Source organism: Artibeus jamaicensis, unplaced genomic scaffold, assembly GCF_021234435.1.
Source record: "Artibeus jamaicensis isolate MK-2021 breed Jamaican fruit bat unplaced genomic scaffold, CSHL_Jam_final contig_1998, whole genome shotgun sequence".
Lineage (NCBI taxonomy): Eukaryota > Metazoa > Chordata > Mammalia > Chiroptera > Phyllostomidae > Artibeus > Artibeus jamaicensis.
In genome coordinates, this window is record NW_026521407.1 from 21,003,166 (window position 1) to 21,024,774 (window position 21,609).

General features: G+C 54.2%; 1 protein-coding gene across 4 annotated transcripts in view; it reads right to left on the reverse strand.

The window, feature by feature from the left end:
- Nucleotides 1-3,992: 3,992 nt before the first annotated feature.
- The window catches only part of SLC39A11 (solute carrier family 39 member 11), a 337,009-nt gene continuing 319,392 nt past the window's right edge, over nt 3,993-21,609 (reverse strand). For all 4 annotated transcript variants that reach the window (XM_037128088.2, XM_037128090.2, XM_037128089.2 and 1 more), the window contains 3 exons: nt 6,897-6,995; nt 5,467-5,625; nt 3,993-4,591 (listed from right to left, as the gene is read on the reverse strand). In XM_037128088.2, coding sequence (XP_036983983.1) covers nt 4,513-4,591; nt 5,467-5,625; nt 6,897-6,995 — 337 coding nt within the window. In that variant the 3' untranslated portion in view covers nt 3,993-4,512. The remainder of the gene's footprint in view (nt 4,592-5,466; nt 5,626-6,896; nt 6,996-21,609) is intronic.

Here is a 21,609-nt window from a genome sequence, read left to right on the forward strand (position 1 = left end):
GTAGTACTACTGGGGAACCGAATTCTGCCAACCCCCCGGGTGCTCTTGGAAGCAGCCTTCCCCGCCAAGACCGAGGAGAACACAGCCTGGCCTTGACCTGGCAAGGCCCTGCGCGGAGGACCCAGTTAACGCACATCCAGACTCCTGACCCACAGACACTGAGACAGTAATGTGTGTTGACGAAGCCACTCAGTTCGTGGTCGCCTGGTACACAACGAGAATGAATACAGTGACCATCTCCCACCGAATCACCAAATACAACCCTTGGCCACATGGAAGAAACCTGCAGATTCAGGAAGCATTTATTTAAGACTGCTCTTTTTTCTTTTAACTTATATTTTAGGCCTGTTAGAAGTGAGAAAATTTACTTTTCCGTACTTTCGCACGTGGAGTTCAATCAGCATTGTCACTGAAGAAAGACAGCGGGAAGAGGGCAGGTGGCTGGTGAGGAGAAACTATGAAGTCTAAACGTAAGCACTGATCTTTAAGCAGTTCACTGTCCTTTCCACCCTCTAGTGCGCGCGCGGTAGTGACCCCAGTGCATACTGAACCCTGACCCTAAAAGGCCAAGGCTGGTGAAGGGGCTCACCTCTGCCACCATTACTACACACTACGAACCAGAACCACACTGTGGCAAGGGCCTCTCCCCTCTTTGCACTCCTCCCCACAGCCTTGTTCTACATTTTCATTTCCCCCTGACACACCCTGGAGTTCTTGGAAGTCATGGCTCTTGCAATCAGGGAACGGAGATCCTAGCCTGGCCTAAAACCCCAGCACTGGGTCCTCACAAGCTCCAAACCCCTCCCTCCCTGCTAGACAGGGAGGGGCAGAGACAGGCTTACTAACTTCCGGCTCAGAGTTTGCCCGAGATCGCACAGAGTTTTCAGTCTGACCCTTTCACCTGGGGGAGGACCATGGGTGCAGGGGTGCAGACATACAGATCATGAGGTCTGCCCCGTGCAAAAAGTAGCCATGGATTGTGTTTCCCTGGGCCAACACAATCCATGGCTCCTTTTAGCTCCTCTGTCCACCTGTGTCTTCCATGTTTTGGAGCATGAGCCCAGTGGGCTATGGAAACCCAGGGGTCCTGAGGCTGAGCAACACCCCCAGAAGCTGTGGGGGTCTCAGTAACAGCTGTCCCGGGGCAGATGGTGGCCAGCAGTGACCCTTTGCCTTTGAGCCACTGGCAGAGCCCCGGCACTGTCCAGAACAGCATGGAAGCGGCTAAAATAGACTCGGGTGCTGTTTGCCACTGCCCTCATTGGCCAGGGCCAGCCTCCCTCCTGTATCCTGCTGGAAGGGGGAGGCAACATCCTCTTCCAGGCTCACTTCCTCCCGCCGGAGGACTGAGAGGTGGAATTGGGAGTTGGATTGCTCAGGCCTGTGAACACACTGCCACCCTTCTCCCAGCTGCGGGGCTGGGAAGATGACCAGACGGTTAATTCACTAGAGGACTTGGGACAAAGCCTCTAAGTCCAGGAGCACTGCAGACCCCCATGCCCTCTGCTCAGGCAGAGCCATTTAAAAGCAGGGGAGCGCCGGTGAACTTACCTTAGAGCCAAGGAAGGTTGAACTGCAGGGAGGCCGGTTCACAGGCACCCCGCCCAAGGCCTGTGCCTAATTCTGTGTTTGAACTTTTGTGCTCTTTTCCCCAAAGAGCGCTCCCAAAACTGTATAAACTTCCCCCAAATGAGGCCTTGGAAGGGACAAGCTGGGAGCCCCGGGAAGCCACTGGTCCCTTTGGTGGTGCTGGGCTGGACTCACTGCAGCCAAGCAGGGTGATAAGGAGGGTGGTATCCCTCCCTAGGTGGGCGACCGAGGGAGGCGGGTCCCAGGGCTTCACGGGCAGGGGTGGGGGGTTGTGGGGGAGCTGCCCCTTGCGTGCAAAGCTCTGGCTTGGCCTCACGCCCCACCCCTGTGGCCCCGCCCTGAGCATGTAAATACAACTGCCAGTCCGCTTGCCCCGGGGAGGCCGAGGTCAGGAGGCACCCTCCGCCCAGAACGTGCTCCGGCACAGGCAGCCTGGCCTCACCAAGGCTCCGGGCCTCGTCCCTGCCTGCCAGGCCATCGGCTCACACCATTGGGCCTGGCTGGCGGGGCCCAGGGTGTGTAGCCGGGGCAGGGTAAGGGGTAAGGAGAATACCCGGCCAAGGGGGCACGTAGGTAAACACTGGTGAAACTCCATACACTTCAGATCTGTTGCTTTGTTATACGTACTCTTACCTCAATGCCAAAGGAAGGGGAAAAGAACGGCCCGAGCTCCCCTTTGCTTCCAACTTTCACCAACATTTTGGGGGGTGGAGGCCTGGCAGAGCCTTGTTTCAGGAAAGCTCAGGGGAGGATGGTGGGAGGTTGATTTCTGTATCCTCCAGCAAAACCGAGCCCACCCTGCCCCTGGCCGTGGCCACCCTGGCATGTAAGACTTCCTGGCCCTCACCTGCCCTGTCAAGGAAGTGGGGTTAATGGTGTCAAAGCCAAGGAGAGTGGAAGTGGTGAGAGAGGTGGTCAGTGTGGAGCCAAAATCCCACGGGGGCAGACGTGGCATCAGGGCCATTACCTAGGGACCAGAACTGGGGACATGGTGCACCAACCAAGCTGTTCTTGAGATGTGACGGGGCCCGGAGGAACCCAGACCTCTAGCTTTCTTGGATCTCAACCGATTTTCATGCCTGTCTCTCCTGTAGGTCCTAGGAGCTCCGGAGAGCCATCATTAAGTTCCCTATGCAAGCACGCTGGCACAGACACTGGTTTGCAGCTGGGAATCGGGGCTCGCCATCCTCCTCCGAGCTCCCTCCTTCGCTTCCACCGGCGTCAGGGAGAGAAGGTGTTGGGAGCGACTTTTCAGTTAGCCTGTGCACTTACAACCCTGGAAAGAAGGCAGCTTTGAGAAGGACTGAACACACACACGTGCCGGCCACAACAATGTCCCTTTTATTGAGATTAATCACAGTTATGAGGTCTTGTCCATCAGAAAGAAGCCTGCGCTAGGTAGAACTACATACAAAGACATAAAAATACAATGTCAACCACCAAAACAAATCACCTCAACCAATCAAACCTCTGGACGTGTCTTCAATTTTGATCGTCAGTGATTCGGAAAACGTACATTGATTGGCCCAGTGTGAGGCTGGCCTTCGGGTGTCCGGCCAGTCACAGAGCAGGGTGTTCGCCCCAGGCAGCCGTCGAACATGTAAACGCACAGGGCGGGCGTCGCTCGCGCCACGCCCGAACACCTGGCTCCCGGGCTGCCCGCCGTGTCTGCGGAGCCCGATCCAGGTCCCCGGGGGCTCCTCTGACCAGGGAGGACGGCAGGCCCCAGCTGTGCTTGAAGCAGGTGAGTCGCACCACACCTGCTAGAGACGCTGTGTGTACAGACAGACAGACTGGCTTCTAATCTAGTTCAAGTCACTGTTCAGGGTCGTTTCAGAATGATGATTTGCTGAAAATTCACTTTTAAAGGGAAACATAAAAATCTTCTTTTCCTACCCCGTCTTCCTTTCTCACCCTAAGGGCTCTGCCCAAACTCCAGCAAAGCGGAGTTCTGGGTCGGGTTACAAGTGACCCAACGGCCAGCAGAGACGGACCTATCACAGATGCCAAATGTCTTCCCTTCACTTAAATTAGCTTAAATGGTTCCGTCCACAGGGACGGAGGGTTTGAGTTCTAGCTCAGAACTCAAGGGTTTGAGCTCTAGCAGTTGGCTGGTGTCCCCCAGCCTCTTAGCAAAACAAAGGCTATGAACTTATCAAAATAAATGTCATAGGGATTTGGAAACCATGACAAATCACTTTGCTCCTGGAATCCTCAGAGAACAGAGGTCTCTGATCAAAGCTACAGCCTCTTCTTTTCACAGGGCTCACAGTGTGTTCACAGTTGTCACAATTCCCTAATTCCCGTAATGTCACAATGTAAATCTTCACGAGAGAGAGAGAGAGGAAGGAAGAACAAAGGCCAGCTGATGTTCTTGCTTTGTCGGCACCCCCATACCCCCCCCCCCGGCGTCTCCCTCAGGAAGGCAGAGGAAGGTATACCCCTCCTGGGGCTGGTGGGACCTGGGAGAGCAGTAGGTGGCTTTGTCCATGATGCTCCAGTTCCAGGTCAGGAGGGACAGACAAGAGTTGTCCTGACCATTCGGCCCTGAGCCGCGAGGCAGAAATGTGGAGACTTCTCTGGGGTAGCTTGCTTCTGCAGGTGACCTCGGGGGGTTGCCATTGCGTCTGGCAAGGGAGACTGAAGGTCCCAGAGGTTTCCCAGGACCGTAATCCCACTGGAGCGAGACTCCATCCAGTGGCCCAAATTCTGTTGTTCCAGTGACACCTTGGAAGTCCAAAAATAAAACCTATGTCTCCCTTTTAAAAAAAGTAAAAATTGTCATGTAATCAGTCAATCGGGACAAGGAGATGAACAGGAGAAAAAGTAAAATGTCGTGTGGGAAGAGGGGCCGTGACCCCATGGCGGCCAAGCATCGCCGCGTCCTCGTGCGGCCTTTCCTGGGGTTCCAGCACCTCAGCACTAGCCCAGGCCAACATCCAGTGACATCATCACCACGAACCCTAGGATGGAGGCCCAGGACGCCAGCTTCCCGTTGCCACTGGGAGGGAAGGAAAGGAAGATCTTAATGCATTGAGACACGGTCCAAGCTGCAAGCATCCTCTGTGAGGCCCATTCCTGTAGAAAACACCCTCCTACTGCGAGCAATGACAACGATACTGACAGCTGATGCTCACGAGGCCCAAGCAGTGCCAGGCACACCAATGGACTCGTGTCATCTGCAAGGATGACCGCGAGACGGTCATTCCGATTTCACTGGTGGGGAGACTGAAGCTGGGGAAGCTAAATAACTTGCCAAAGGCTGCCTATCTCGGCTCTGGAATCCATGCCTGAATAATAAAGAGTGGCAACTCAGTTCTAGAAGACCTTATTTAATCTGACCTTGTAAACTAGCCTCAGAATCATTCTGCTATAAAAACCAAACTGAAACATAGAGAGGACGCCCCCAGCCCCCGAGACCTGGCCTGTAGCTAGATAATGAGACCATGGATGTATAGCTTTGGCTAACAAAGCTCCCCTCTCTCCTCATTCCAGCTCCAGGGAGATCCAGAGAAGGCAGGAGAAGGGGTGGGAGTGAGAGGGAGGGAGGGAGGGAGGGGACAGAGGGAGGGAAGGGAAGAGGAGAGAGGAAAACGGGAGGGAGAGGGAGAATATTAAAAAATAACAGTCTTTCACTGGGGGGGTGGTGCGGAGAGGCAGGGTGCGTACGCCGCTGCCTCATACCACCTGGTCCGTCTCTCCACCTCCCCCATTTCTCCTCTTTTACTTTCAGACAGCACAGCCGTGGAGGGGCTGAGGATGATGTCGGGGAGGGGCAGGAGACGGTGGAAATAGAGGACTGGCCAATGAAAACAAGGGCAGATTTGGAGGCTGGGACCCAGGCAGGGGCAGATGGGGGCGGGGAAGCTCTCCCACCTGATCTGAGCTTCGGGGATGATGTCGTCCATGACCACATAGACCATGGCGCCCGCAGCAAAGGCCAGAGCGTAGGGCAGGATGGGCTCAGCCAGAACCACGGCGAAGGCCCCGAAGAGGCCAGCCAGAGGCTCCACCATGCCGCTCAGCTGCCCGTACCTGAGGAGAGAACAGAGATGGTGCCCCTGGGAGAGTCCCGCAGGCCCTCTGCACGCTCACACTGCTCACTCTGGAAAATGGCGCGTTTATCCCACGTCATACAGGGCCCGGCAGAAGCAACGCCTGCTTGAGTGTGGCTGGTAGGGTAACCATGTGGGTGTGGTCATTTATCGTTTTAATTTGAACCTGTCACCTAAAATGTCATATGGTGTGCTTGAGTGTGATACTGTTATGTTACAGAATGACACGCTTATCATTTTGTAATAAAAGATTTTGTAATGAGAAAGGGGTGTTATTTGTGTGGGACCCTGCACCTGAGCCCAGCGGTGCGGAAGCATCTCTGTCCTGCTCGCCTCCTCTTCCTGCCCCACAACCTAGTGCAGTACAGGTGCCACCCCGCGCCTGAGTTTTTTCCGTAGACTCCCACGGTGGAGAAAGAGGTCATGGAGGGTGGGAATAGAATGACTTAAGCATGTGTAAGAACTGGTAGGTCACAGGCCCTGTAAGATGGAAGGCACTTTTATCGTGGTTATTATCAGTCCTTTGAAATGATCTTACCATACACTCTAGGGAGTGACAGTTTTCACACAGGGGTGTTCTGAGGCTCGGAGCCCTGAGCGGAGGGGCAGAAGGTTAGACTCCTAGTCCTGAGTCAGGACTAAGAAGCCAAATGAGCCAGGTGACCTGAGGTGGTCATCTATACTCTGGGCCATGGTTTCCTCCCCTGAATACTAGGGACTCACCTTATATGTCACTGAAAAAGTAAAATCAGGGAACAGACTAGAAAGCCCTTTGGGGACTCTGAAAACACTAGCTATCTTCTGCCAGACACTACTGACATAATCTTCACACTGACAAAGGTTATGCCAGAAGGTTCTATAATGATTCTCGGGGACAAAGGCTGTAGCAATATGAGGCCAAGTTCACTCATGTGACATTAAAGCAGACATAAGGTCTGGCTCAGATCTTCCTGCCACAGGGAGAGAAAATGTAACACTGAATGGCCGTGGCGTGGTTACCCACAGAGAGGTTTTAAAAAGAAAGGATGGCCACTTGGGCTGGTTTATGAAAATGCTGAAGGTCAAGAGATGGGTTCCTTAAGGTTCCTCCCAATCCCGGGGTGCAAGATTCAGCATTTTACCAGAAGGTCCATATTTGCTGTCAGGTCAGAAAAGGTTGTTCTTACAGTAAGAAGCCGACACAGAGGACTGCTCAGGGCCTTGCGTCAGCCCCAAACTTGGCCTCCAACAGAGAAGCCCTCCAGCACTTACCAGAAGGCTCTCCAGGTGGAGAAGCCAGCTCCTCGCAAGGGGAGGCTGACAGCAAGGCCCTCTGGGAAATTCTGGATCCCAATTCCAATGGCTAAGTTCCTGAAAGACCAAGAACACACACGAGGACGGTCATCTGGAACCGAGCACCCCGCAGACAGGGGCCCCTGGCCTCCAGTTTTGGAGATCCAGGGGGCCGAGTATCCGCTGCCCTCTTCATGCTGGCCTTGGTCACTGGGGACGCTCCATTCTTAAGACTCTACAGTACAGCAGAGAACATGCTGGCTGGGTGTCAGGATGGTCCAAGTTCTACCACTTACCTGTTCGACTTTGCACAAACCATTTCACTTTCTACACCTTGGGTCCTCATACGTAACACAGAAGGGTTTACACAGGGATCATAACACTCACCGTGAAGGATCACTGGGGCCCCGTGACCTAATGCCTGGGAAGCTCCTAGCACAGATGAGGTGCTCAGGATGTTTTGGTTCCATTCCCTCACGGCATGGAGGTTGATCTATCACATTTTATCCAGCAGTGACCCAGATCTCCTGCATCTGGGCTCAGCTCCCCCATGGACACTCCGTGCATGCTTGGACCACCCACCCCACCTCTTTGGGCCCCCACGGTGCACGGTCCCTTCCTGTCTCTGCAGGACTCTGCGCTGTGTGAATTGGTCAGCCGGTCAGAGCCAAGCTCGGAGAGCCTGCTTCATGCACTGACCAGATATGGAAGTGCAAAGGGAGGGAGCAGAAGAGTGAGGCGGGCGCAAGTGCAGTCTGGGACCTCAGGGAGAGAGGTGCGTACGTCAGTGGAGAACCCTCATCATGTGCACTGCAAATTACTGTGCAGAAATTGAATGTCCACTTTCAGAGGGAGCAAAAGCATCAGGGTTAGTCTGCACTGGGGAGGCAGCGTCAGAGTGTTGGCCTTGGCTGGACAGGCCCACAGGGCAGCCTCGTCATGGACAACCCGCCTGTTCACTTGGCAGGCCACACTGGGCAGGCGGCCCGAAGGACTGTGGACGGACTAGAGAGAAAAGGGAAGCTCCACGGTCACTTGCCTTTCTGGTCCATTTGCTCACATGTGTCCCACTCGCTGCTAACAGGAATCCACCCGTCAGCTCTGGACAGTGACAAGGGGGTACTTCACCCTGTCCTCCTGCCTGCTCGCCTGCCCCAGGCTCCTGGGACAGGGACACACGGGCTGCCCTGCACGGTCCCGATAGACCAGCTCTGGGGACAACCCTCAGTGGTTAGCATTTAGCCTTTTTATGTCTGCTGTTCCCCAATGCAGGCACACACGGTTCCCTTGGGGCTCAGCCACCCAGAAACGTGGGCGGCCCCAGGGTCGATGTTTTCTAAGGGTCTCCTCGACCGGGGGAACACCTGGGAAAAGAACACCACCCAGAATCTTGGACCTATTGACACGTAGCTCACACATGGCACTTTTAATGAACTCTCATCCTGCCCCTTCCTGGGAACTTTACATTTCCCCTCAACATTCACCCATCAGCTCATCAAAGTGACGGCAATGGAAAAATTACTATTAGTTCTTTAATTAAAAATGTTCCAGTATCTCTCACTTAGGACAACTGTTCATAAAGTGAAGTGGACAGACAAGAAGACACCTGCCCGCCAGGCCCCCGGCCATGTCGCTGTCCGCTGGCCTCTCCCCGGGTGCCCTGGGGCCCCTGCCCGTGTTACCTAAGGTGCCGCTCTCCTTTTACTTCTCAGAGAGGAAAGGTTCAGACAGGCTCTGATCTTGTCCCATGACCGACAGGGCCCACCCCAAGAAAGACTGAACATTTGGGGCTTTGAGGGCCACTGGGTCTCCATTGCAACTATTCAACTCTGTAGTGGCAGAGCAGCCAGTCTATAAGCAAATGAGTGTGGCCATGTTCTAATAAAACTTCATTTACAGAACCAAGTGGTGGGCCGGGTCAGGCCTATAGGCTGTAGTTTGCTGATCTCTGCCCTAATACCTCAGTGGCTGGCTGCAGGAAGACCTGATCAGGTAGAACCAAAGACCCAATAAGGGTCTTCCAATGAGCAAGGTCAAGGTGTCTGACCAGAACTCCAGGCTCTTGTCAGATGTGGAATCAGCATTCTGTGGCTGGCTTGCTGTTCACTGCCATGTTCACAGGCTTGCTGTTCACCTGCCCTCATGTTCACAGGTAAGAGCATGACTTATTCCAGACTGACCACACAGAGTTGCCACCCAATGTCACCAGCAAGTCAAGGTGGGGCTCCCCGTCCAAAGTCCTCGCCGTGACGCAGCGCCGACTGCAACTATCTGCCAGGCGGGCCGTGGAAGCCTCCTCCCATCCTGTCCCAGAGCCTCTATCCTGATAAGCAGCACAGAAACTCCATTCTTCTGCCCCTGGCAAACCAAGTTACCCCTGCCCTGCCCCAGCTCTGGCATGGGGCTTCCAGGCCAACCAGGTGCCCCACCCTTGGGATCCTGCCAGGCTGCTCCCAGGGTGCCATCTTGCTGGGTGATCACAGAACCTCTCCCAAGGGCTCCTGGGCGCCATCACCCCACAGCTCCTCCGTCCTTTCCACTTTCTTATATATCCCTTAACTCGGCTTTCCTGTACACACGCACTGACTGACCCTCCACGGTTCCTCGCTCCGCTCGGTGCCATGCACCTGTTAGGGGTGGCCCGATGAAAGGGCTCAGTGCCCTGCACACACCCTGCTCCTCTCCCCACTGACATCAGCTCCAGACCATGAATTAAACCTGAAGCTCTCAACCCTGGCTATACACTCCAGTCACCAGGGACCTAAGATGTCATCCAAGGGGCTGAGGATGAGGATGGTGGCTGCACCTGCCTCCGACTCAGGAGCCCCTTCCCTGCCATCCTGCCACCCAGCTGAGAAGCATGTCAGGGCAGCACAGCTGGGAGCCGAGGATGTCAGCGGTCTTCAGACTGGGTGCTTTCTGGGCACGAAACCTGATTTGGAGAGGCTGGAGGCAACCTCCGAAAACAGAGCAGGGGCATCAAAGCAGAGGGTCACTGGGGAGACGGGGCGCATCGACAGCAGTGACGGGGATAACGGACAATGTGTGTCCAGGATGGGGGTGCCAGGTACGGAGGGGCAGTAGCGGCTCAGGTTGGCGGGCTGGTCCCATGGCAGTGGAAGCTCAAAGCTAACTTAGGAGCAGTGGGGACTTAGAGTGGCAGCAGGAATGGGACACAGTGACTTGCTCACACCCTCTCGCTGCCCTACTGTGCTCTCCCTGTGGCCTCCACACCAACGGGCACAGAAGGAGCAGGAAACCCCCAGGAATGCAGGCAGGGGGGCCTGGGAGAGAGTGGGGAACATACGGGGCTCCCTCACAAATAGTGAACCCCATCAGATTTCGGGGACCGGGCCCATGACAGGTGCCAGGGAGTGCAAGCAGGGAGAAGGTGCCCGTTCTCCAACCTGGATGTCAAGGCAGAAGCAAAGAGACCGAGGCTGCTCTTCCAGTTTCCTCTCGGGTGTGAGGCTGGCCCTCCAGGGTGCCAGGTAGGAGTCCCAGGAGGTGGACGCCAGGAAGAAAGGCCAGCCCAGTGGGCAGATGCTCCTGTTTTTTCTTGGAGGCCTAGAGGTAGAGGTGCCCAGAGGCCTGACTCATTTCTCCAGGGCCAGCGTGGGGGCGGGGCTGGGGGTAGGGGTGGGGAATAGGGTGTTGCTTTTTATCCCCTGCATCCTGCCCCAGCTCCGCCTCCAAGGTTAAGTCAGAGAACACCCACTCCACCCACAGTGCAGGTCCCTTGTTCCACAGCTTCATTACTAAGGTAGAAAACAAAGCCGCACAGAAGTCCACTGTCTTCGGAGACAGATGGGACATGTAGTAGGTGAGCCAGACAGGCCTGGGTGTGCACTGTGACCCAGTACAGCCTACAAGCAGCTCAGAGTTCACTCTGTCTGTAAAAAGGGTATAAAACACCCCCCCATTTTCAGGCTTCTTCGGCAGATGGAACAACTGTGGTGAAACACTGGTCACAGCGCATAGCCCAGAGCAGGCGCTCCTTAAAGAGTAGCTCCCGTTAAAATTGCCTGAGCTTCCTGAAGGGGGCAGTACTGAGACTGGGCCACGGCACCTGCTTCCCCACAGTCCTGTGACCTTCCCAACCTCACACAAATTTCTTCTCTAATTCACGTTCCTCAACTTTCTTGATTCTGTGGCTTCCTGCTCAGGACCAAGGCCAGAATACACAGCAATGGCCAGCTGGGAACCCTTCCAGGAGTGACTCCAGAACCCACCACTGAGCCCTGCCACGTGTAAGAGCTCACGCCACATGTGAAGATGTTGGGAGGGCCCCAGCCTTGGTGGAACTCACAGTCTAACAGAGGGCAAAGTGACCTGCACACCAGCAACTCCAGGACAGCACACGACTGGCGAAGGGCCACGAGAACTGCGCACAGAAAGCACGGGGAGAAGGGTGCCTCCAGAGAAAGAGGGTCCGAGAAAGAAAGTGGCTTTCAAGGCGGACTGTGAAGGACAGACATCACTCTAATCACCAGAGAGAGATTGGTGGTTGGGGGTGGGGTGGGGCGGATGCATTTCCTACAGGAAGTAGGAACAGCCTGAGCAAAGGTGTGTGACGGTAGGCAGGGTGACCCGGGCCTTCCTTTCTCTCTCCTTTCCTAATTTAAAGCCAACAGACAAACATAAAAAATGCACTGGAGTCAAGCCCGTCTCTCCTGGACATTGTCTTCTGAGAATCCTTCCCGAGGATGGCCGAGTTGGCTGGCTTTTGAGGGAGAACCTGAGCATCTAATGCCCCAGCCCAACCCCAGGGGTCTTCCCAAGGCCAAGTGTGGGGTTCCATCCCAGCCAGGGATCACTGCCCCATTTCTGGAGGCAGACCCCTGTGCTAAATGAGATGCTCAGAAGGGTTCCCTTCAAATCCATTAATCAGCATCCCCACACAACCGTTTCACTGAGGATGACGTGGGCCTGGAGCTGGGGAAGCCTTCCGAGTGTCAGCAGCAGCACCAGCCAGTGCCCAGAGCAGCAGAGAGCAGCGCAGAACCTGCTGCCAAACCTGCGGCCAGAACCAGCTCATCTTTCATCACCATGCCCATCAGAGGGAGCCTGAGGTCCTCAGCTAGAATAAGATGATGCTAATCATTGCTGCCATTTCTGGAGCATTGCGAAGTGCCGGGCACAGTGGTGAGCATTTTACGGGTGGCGGCACCCTCTCCAGCACCTCCTGAGTGTTTCCTACTCTTAACTGCCCCCATTTTACAGATGGGGAAAGGGATGCACGAGGAAGTTAAGTGAGTTGCCCCAAGGTTACCCAGCCACACAGTGACAGTGGGGACTCTTCACCACCACGGTGTACACTTCAGGTCCTCTGGGCCTCACACAGAGCAATCTTGCCATTGGAGAGAGATAGTCTCCTGGGCTCAAATCCCCAGCAGAGGAGTGGGCACTGCCCTATGCTTCAGGTCTGGCCTGCTCTGGAGACCAGGAGAGCAGATCAGAGTGGGGAGAGGGTAACCAGAGACCTCAGGGTTAATGGAGTTGGAACATCTCATCTACGGCAGGAGTTCGCACCCTTGCCGCCAATGACATTTTGGGCTGGGTCATTCTTTGTTGTAGGAAGTGCCTAGTGCATGGCAGGGCCTTTCCCAGCATCCCCGGCCTCTATGCAATAGATGCCGGTAGCTTCCTTCCCGGTTGCGACAACTCAAAATGTCTCCAGACGTTGCAAAATATCCCCTGGGGGCTAAATCACCCCTGGTTGAGAACCACTTACCTAGACTAGGCAGTTTAGGTAACTTTGCTTCCTCAGCAAATAACTGAACACCAGAAACTTCCCAGAGCAAGCAAGGAAAACATCTGATCTCATGTATCTGACTGCAAATTTCTAGGCTTAGTGGAGTTGGGTCTTGTAGGCAGTTTAGCTGTGGTAAGACCAATTCCTGGGAGTCAAGGTAAACACAACATGCAAGAACCACCAGGCCTCTGCTCCCTCATTCTGAAGGCAGTGGCTTTGGAATCTTAGTGCTGTGCATTTTGAGGCTACCTTGCATACAGTAGTCTGCAAATGGCGCCCCCTGATGTTGTGCAATGGGATATTCTTGCTCAAACACCAACCACTCATGATTGCTCAGTGAAGGGTTTAGTTCTAGGTTTGGAGGTGATGAGTCCTGGGGAAGGGGGTGCAGAGTACCATGGATTTCTCTGAGAATTGGTAAGTGAGTGTCCATGCACCATGCAGCCCTGCTCTCCAGGCTGGGTTCTCTGCCGGCTGATTATGAAAGGAGAACAGCGTATCCCTGACAAGCCCGCTTCACCTCGCTTTCAAATACTCCCCTATGCAAAAAGCGTGTGCGTTCTTGCGTGGCAGGCCCTTACAGACTGTTTTGATTGTTATCGTCCTGCCATGAAAGGCCCGACTGTTTGGGCTTGGCGATGACATCACCAGCTTCCCACTCAGGCTGCCAGTTGAGGTGTTTGATGAGCCTGCAGGTGGGAAGGGGCTGGACGTTCCCTGAAGGGCCTTGGGCCCAACCTGCTCAGTGGCGCTGGTTTAGCACGCAAGGGATCCTCCCCTATTCCCTTCCTTGGGTTCTGGGAGGCTTATTACCATAGGCTGGAAAGAAGCATGACCCCATCCATTCCCTTCCAGTCTGCCACCCTCCTCGGAGTGGGTGGGGCAGAGCCCAGGAAGAAGTCAAGCCACGAGGCAGGGTGGTGTCTGAGGGTGATTCAGGCCATCGCCCAGCACCTCCCCTCTCTAACAGGCAGGGAAGCCTCCCAGGTGTGTCTGGGGCCTCCGCCTCCCTGAGGGATGTCCCGTAGCATCTCTGCCGACTGCAGTCCCTCAGCACAGCCCAGGAAGAAGGAACGGTGTAAGCAAAGGTGTGTGATGATAGGCAGGGTGACCCGGGCCTTCCTTTCTCTCTCCTTTCCTAATTTAAAGCCAACAGTCAAACACAAAAACATGCATTGGAGTCAAAGCCCACCTCTCCTGGGCTTTGAGGCTGCCTGTGTGACTTCAAAGGCACCCGGGATTCTCTAACCCAAGAGTTATGTGCTTCCCTCGTTATGACCAGATGCATACTGGGGGATTCACAGGAACTCTGCCAGTAAAAGCCCCCCAAAGTGGAAACTAAACAAATGCTCTCCAACAAATGGATGAATAAACTGTGCTCCATTCACACACATACAATGGAGCAAAGGGAAGGAGCAATGGGTCTCCAGGACACAATTTGGGGTGGGACGGACTCAAGAGTCAAAGTTGTACACCCTGGCTGGTGCGGCTCAGTGGATTGAGCACAGGCCTGTGAAGCAAAGGGTCACCAGTTCGATTCTGAGTCAGGGCACATGCCTGGGTTGCAGGCTGGGTCCCCAGTAGGGGACACATGAGAGGCAACCACACACTGATATTTCTCTTCCACTCTTTCTCCTTCCCTTCCCCTCTCTCTAAAAATAAATTAATAAAATATTTTTTTTAAGTCAAAGTTGTGTGGTTTCACTTAGGTCAGGTCCTAAGTAGACAACACTGAGCTGTGCCTGCCTGTCCGCTAATTGAGGTGAGAGTCAGTGGCCAATGTCAACGATCTGTTGGCTGATTCTCCCTAAGGTATTTGGAATTTTGAAAACAATGCCTCTGAGCAGATGATAAGGAATCTCTAAAGGTAGGAATTCAGTTTTCACCTGAGTGAAAGTCACCATTTGGGGGGAAAGAACAGAGCCCCTCGGCCCTGGGCGTCCTGCTCACCGCTGCCCTGCAGAATCCCCCAACCCCAGCTGGAAATCACTACCCTCACTTCTCGAGCCACAGAGCAGTTATGCCTGCTTTGGGACATTTTTGTATGAATAGTTTCGGTGGCTGTATAGACCCGGGGAGAGGACCGTGTGAGGGATGGATGAAGAGGGCTTTGCAGTCACCTCGCCCGCAAAACCTGGCCCGTGGGCACCTTCTCTCAACCACGCACTTGGAGTTCTGCATAGGGTACGTCCTCAGGATCCCTAAGTTCACCTCCCCAACACCTCCTTTCACTCCAGTTTCTTGAGGGCTGAACACTATAGTGGTTCCACCTGCAGGTTCAACATGTTGGGAGAGGGCTGTAACAAGAACATTTAGTTCTCCAGCACGCAGAATACCACTGCAGACCCCTAAATCATCTCCCAGCACTTTGGCACGTTCTTTTAAAGAGCATTAAGTGCCTTCATAAACATTTATTATTCTTTTCACTTAGGAGGCATAAGCTCAGTTTCCATTTGTAGGCGTAGTCACCAAGGCCTACAAAGGGTTAGCGCAAACCCCAAAACACAGCCTGAGTCCCCGCAATGCGGGCCCCTGCAACCAGGGGGCCAGAGGCTGCACTCCCTCTTCCTGCACCTCCACTCTTCCCACGAATCCACGGAAGGCAGCAGGCAGAGGGGGCCAGCAAGAGCTCCGGGAAGTAACACTGTAAACGTTGGTGTCATTCTTGGCTACTCTATCACATCTTGCTCAAACCGAAAGGAATTCTATGGATCTCTCCTCAAAATCTGTCCAGGGTCCGGGCCCCTCCTCCCTCCTCCCCACCTCATGCCTGGTTTGCTGCGACAGCCTTCTCATTGGCCTTCTCCCTTCTCTCCTGCCCCTGCAGTCTATGCTCAGACCATCTGCGGGGTCTGCTCTGCGGCTCCCCAGTTCCCTCGGGCAGTGCCCAAGACCCCCCTGGCCTGCAGCGACCTGTGTGTCCCCACCCTCCGTCTTCTTCTGCACATACTCTCCCGCAGACACAGCCGTTACTCCCACCTTGGGGCGCTCCTACTGGAACGTCCCTTCTCAGGTATCTGTGCCTCACTTCCTTACCCCTTTCATGACTAGGTCCCTTGGCTTTTCCAAGGCTAGGTACAAGACACTGTGACCTCCATCTGTCTCTTTTGACCTCCAGCTCAGGGGGAAGCCGGCTGCCATGAGAGACTCTGAGCAGGGACCCTCCCCAAGCTGCTCTTGAGTTCCTATCCCGCAAACAATGTTTACTGGCTTAAGCCACCAAACTTGGAGCTCTTTTGTCATACAATAGGTGACTAAGGTAGTCACCTTCCCAATGAAGTCTGCTTTTACTCACGCATCTAAAATGATAAACCACCACAGCACCCCCACCCCCTCAACCCGGGTCTAATCTCCTTCTTCTCCATTCCTTCCTCCTCTTCCTCCTCCTCTTTGTTTTTTAATAGTAATTCTTACATGCCAACCTACTGTATAATGTACCCATTTTTTATATTTATTGTTCATTCTTTCCCCCACATCTGGCATCAGAACAAGCTCGGAATCTTTGTTCACCGGTGCGGCCCGAGCACCTTGAAGGGCGCCAGGTGTACACAGCACTGAAACGGACGTGCGTGCAGACGTGGACCCATGGATCCTAGCGAGTTTGATGTCTGCTCTGCTCCCAGCTGGGGGTCATCAATCAGCAGCGAGCATGTCACACCCCACTGGGCCTCGGTGTCTTCAGCTACAGAATAAGGATGTTAAATAAGCTCTTTTTCCAGACCTTAAGCTTTGTGATTCCCACACAACGAGGGCATTGTGGGCCCTCCAGATTCCCGGGGCAGCAGAGACAGGCCCCTGCCTTTGCCAAAGCTCATTTTCCTGTCTGTGAACATCTGGAAAGCCAAAAAACAAAACCATCATATTGTGCACATCTGGACAGCATAAACCAATCACTCCAAGAGGAAACTCCAAAACGACTGCTCAGCGAAAAACGCAGGGCAGGCCAAACGAAAGGGGTTGAAAGGCTCCTTTCTTCTCCACCCGCAAAACAATCTTCTGGGCACGATCTGAGAGGCGGAATGCTCTGCTGCTGAATAACATGTGTTCTCAATAGCTTCGACTGCGGTCTCTGTCACATCGCTCTCTCGGCCTGGCTCCTGGCCAATGCAAAACTCACAGAACAGGGATTTTTCCCCCCTACTCCCTTGTTTAGACCGAACTATACCTTCGCTTATCCTTGGGGCATGTGGACCGAGTTCAAAGCTGAACACCACCTGCTCCTCCTCCTCCTTCAGGGAGAGTAATTGAACTGCATGCCTAATGCAAACTGAGCAGAGAGCTTTGAGCTCTGGTGAGAAATTGTGGCTAATTGCACGCAGTCAGAACGTGCCCCCTTCCTTCTGTGGCTGGGAAGAGAGAGCTGCTGGCCAATATGCAGTCTGCTGTTTGACAACCTGCCTGGGCTCCCGGGACAAAGAGGAATGATATTCCTTTGCAAATGAAATGAGTTTCAGGGGCCCTGAATGTCCTGCTATCCCTTCAGCAAAGACAGGCAGTACGAGGACAGGGAGAGCATATAGGAAGATGGGGGGTTCTACCCACTTGCCAGGCACCAAAGAAAGGTGAGAGCTGGAGGAATGAATGGTCCCTGTGCTTTGAAACTCCAAGGAGAACATTCCTGTGCCCTGGGTGCCATGACAATGAAGCAATGTGAGGGATGAATCCACCCATGAGTAACTGCTGAGTTCCTGTGCTCGCTGAGACAAAGAACGGAGCTGGACACCACGGAGGGGCAGGAACCTACAGGGAAGGGCAGCAGCTACTGGACAGAGGAGGGGCAGCCCCGCAGACCTTGGGATTGTTGAAGGTTCCCCGGGGGCAGCTGGCCAGGCCCGGAGGTGAAGACCACGAGGCCACAGCACGCTGCGCAAGGCCCTGTGGCCGGACGCTGCAGAGGTCAGGTCATGACAGGAGTGGGGCGAGCAGGGACAGTGCTCTGATGTGAGGTGTCCTTACAGGACACCCAAGAATTTATTTCAAAATTGAGGCAAAACTCACATAACATAAAATTCTCCATTTTAAGCAAGCTCAGGTGTACAATTCAATGGCATTTAGTACGTTCGAAATGTGCACCCATCACCGCCACCTCGTTTCAGAACCTCCCGTCCACCCAAAAGGAAGCTCCATACCCACTAAGCAGGCACTCGCTGTTCACCCGTTACCGCCGCCCTCGAGCCCCCCGGCCCTTCAGGCCCCTCGCACCACTAATCTGCTTTCTGTCTCCACGGCTTTGCAAACGACTCTAGACACCGCATCATAAATGGAACCCTACAACACGTGCCCTTCTGTGTGTGACTTTCCCACTCAGCGGTGTTTTCCAGGTCCATCCGTGCCGTGTGGTGCGCCTGCATTTCATTCCTGTCTATGGCTGAATAAACCTGTCTTTGCATGGGTAGGTCGCATTTCAATCACCCTCATCCACTCACGGGGCACATGCAAGGCTCCTCCCTTTCAGCACCTGTCAACAGCACTGCTGTGTGCATCGGTGCACAGGGTTCTGATATTTGGGGTGTACACAGGAGTGGGGTTGCTGGGGCACACGTTAAGGATCTGGTGTTTGTCTTAGGAACAGGTACAGGCCATCTGAGCAGGAGCCACAGGACCAGAGTTATGTTCACAAGCATTCACGTGGCTGGCGTGGGAAGAGGGTCGGAGGGAGGCAGGAGTGGCCGGTGGTGTGTTAGTCCAGGTGGGAGACCATATGAGGGTATCGGGGGAAGAAGAGAAGTAACAGCTCCCATCTTCCTCACTGGTTCTGCCTCTCTGTTCTCCCGATCCCAGCTGTGGACCTCTGGCCACCAGTGAGAAACAAGCACGTTCCCCACTGACACTTTCCCTGCAAGGACCAGTGAGTCATCAGCAGAGCCCCGGGCAGGCGAGACAGGCATGGCACGCTGATTACGAGCTTCTTCCCTGCTGCTCTGTGAGACACTCACTGGCCCCCCGAGACTTCCATCACTCTTAGCTAACATCCCCCAGTATGCCCGAGAGAACCGTTTGCTGTAACCTGTCACGCAGTTCAGCTCTCCGCCTCCAGTCCTGGTCCCGAGGTGGTTTCTACCCTAAGGGAAGCTGTTCATTCAAAGGGAGCCTCAGCTATCTTCCTATCAGACTGTTATTTACACCACTGCCTGACTGATGAGTCAATCTCAAGCACAGGGTAAAGGTGCAAATCTGAATAACCCAGGAGACCTACAGCATTACCTTGAAGCACCCATTAAAAACACACACACACACACACACACACACAAAGTGTCGGCAACAACACAGAACTGGTCCGCCTCCTCGTCACTCCGCAGGGACCCGGCATGGACGAGAGGAGCTCTCGCCCAGTTTTTGCACGAGCTTTCTCCTGCTTACTCCACACTGACGGCAGTCCGGGAAGGTGCGGGCACGTGGCCCTCTGGCCTAAAATCTACCACATGCCCAAGTCCTCAGTGGCTTCTCAAGAAGACTATGCTTCCTGCAGAATCTCCTGGGCACCCCTACATTCTGATTCAGCACAAGTAACCGTTGGCAAAACACCCACTCTGACCCTTCCATGGAGCAAGTCCTCAGTAGGTCCTGGCTGTCAGGGAAGGAGCACAGGATGGGCAGACGAACGGGTGAAATGGACATTCCCAGGGAAGGAAGAAGTAAGATATCCAGCATCATGGCTGCTTCCGGCTTGCTGCTCCAATTGGATACTAGTGAGGACAGAATTTTCACCAACAGATTTCACACCCAGCCACCTGGCCGATATGAAGTTCCTACTGAGAGGCAAAGGGTTCATCTGGTGGAAATCCCATTCAGGCAAACACACTGCCAAGAGACCGAAGAGCTGCTCAAAGTCAGACAAGCGATTAGAGGTCAAGTTCCCCAAGGGAGCCCAGAAAATCTGCAACTCCGTAACTAGCATTTTCCTAGAGAAGAAGGACTTCTGGCAGCGTGGGGCTCTTCCAAGGCTAAAGGGGGGATCCTGCTGACCCTTTTCAGCACTGCACATCTGACCGCTGCTGGCGGGGGCCCTTCTGGCCCCAGGGGTAGTGCCATCCAAGGGCTTAGACGATTTCACAATCAGACTTTTGAGGGTAAATATTTGCAGTGACTCACAAGGAGGTTTTTCTGCTCTTGTGCTGGTCCCGAAGGAGCCCCAGGGTTATTTCCTTGGGCCTGTTAACAGCTCGAGATTATCCGCAGGCCACATTCACAGGGTTTATCAGGATCCCTGGACAGCCCATGAGTCAGGGACTGGGTTCCTCGACCTGCCCTCCCCGCTCCCTAGGAAGCCTCTGCTCCCCCCAGGAAGCAGCTGCACCCCCGTGCCAGAGGTCAGCGGAATGTGTGAGGGACCACATCCTGGTCAAGTCAATGGTACAAGTGCCCAGCCTGTGGCCTGGAGGCTCGGCCCAGGCTTGTGGGACAGGCAGACGGTTTATGAGCACAGTAACACATCATAAAGAGAGCAGCAAGTGCAAAAGAGCCAACAGCCAGGACAGAAGGCCTTTCTCTCTAATTGGCAGAGCCCCCCCAACCTCCCCCCGGGGTGGAACAGGCCTGCACAGCCAGTCCTGACAACAACGGTCAAGGGTAACTCCTAGGACTTTTCTCCAGACCGGACAAGCTACTGGAAGCCTGGGCTGCTGCAGCGTCCGTCCCCAATGACTTGAATTTGTCAGCATGTCTGTGGCAAAGGGGCTTGTCCCAGGCCACCTGGGGGTTCTGATGACTCATTAAGTTCATGCACCACATGGCTGCCACCCTGTGACTTCTGGTCCCAGCGGACCTGACTCAGGATAAGTGAGGGAGAGAAACAGTGCGGTGCAGGGAAAGGATCTTCTATTAAACTCTGCTGAGTACTAATTTAGTTGATACAAATTTACTGAGCACTTCCTGGGTGCCACAGCCCACGCTCCCACGGAGAAGGCCTGGAGCACAGTACAAAAGGCGAGTAAAGGAGCAAGCAAGCTAGCAAGCTAACACAAGGGAACTGTGGTCAGTGCCGGGGCGGGCATGGCTGTGGGGATCTGACAGGGAGTTTTGGGAGGACCTGCCTTAGAGAGGGTGGTTAGAGATGGGCTCTTTAAAGAGGTCCAACTGAAACAGATCTGAAGAATGAAAGCGGGTGGAGGAGTTTAGGGAGTGAGTATTAGACCAAAGGAATGTTCGGAGCAGGGGAAAAAGCTGGAATGAAGGCCCCTAAGTAAGCAAGATCTTCATGTGTTCGAGAAATTTGAGAAAGTCTGTGTGTAACTGAAGGCTACAGAGTGAGAGGCAGGGTGAACTTGAACTTTCAAGATCCCGAGACCCAATAATCTCAGGAATATGGCAGAGTGAGTTTGCATGATGGGTCTGAGCCAGGCCCCTCCCGCTTTTTAGTGGCTTCCCTCACAATGCACGAGCAGATGCGAGACAGTGCACAGAAATCGGGCAATGATTAGGGACCCTGGGTAACTCTCTGCTTTCAAAACGGCCCGATTTCCACGCTCTGCATCAGCTCTACCCATGCCGGACCCTTCCCCCACCTGCAGGCTCTGTTCTCAGCCATGGACCAATCCTGGGCTACCATGAGATACGCGTAGGAGTTTCTAGTCCAATAATGTGACACTCAACATCCCCCCTTTGCTGTCCTGCAAACAGAGTGCTTTTCCCCTAAACTTAAGTGAGTCCCTGCCATCCGGCTCCGTCGCTGGCACGCTTCCTGCCTGACACTGAGTTTTCCTAGGATTGGAACCTCATCTTACTGGTGCTTTGTCACCTGCCGCTGCTCTGAGAGCCCAAGTCCTGCCAAGACCGTCATCCAGTGTCTCTAGTCTTGCTTTGGGATGACAAAACTCCTCAAAGTCCCCAGAGCTGCTGTGATGTGGCTGCACTTTTCAAATAGTGCTGGGTCCCGGATCCCGTCCCTGTCTCACTCCACCTGCCTCTGCGACCCCGTGGTTCTACGTTACTCTTGGC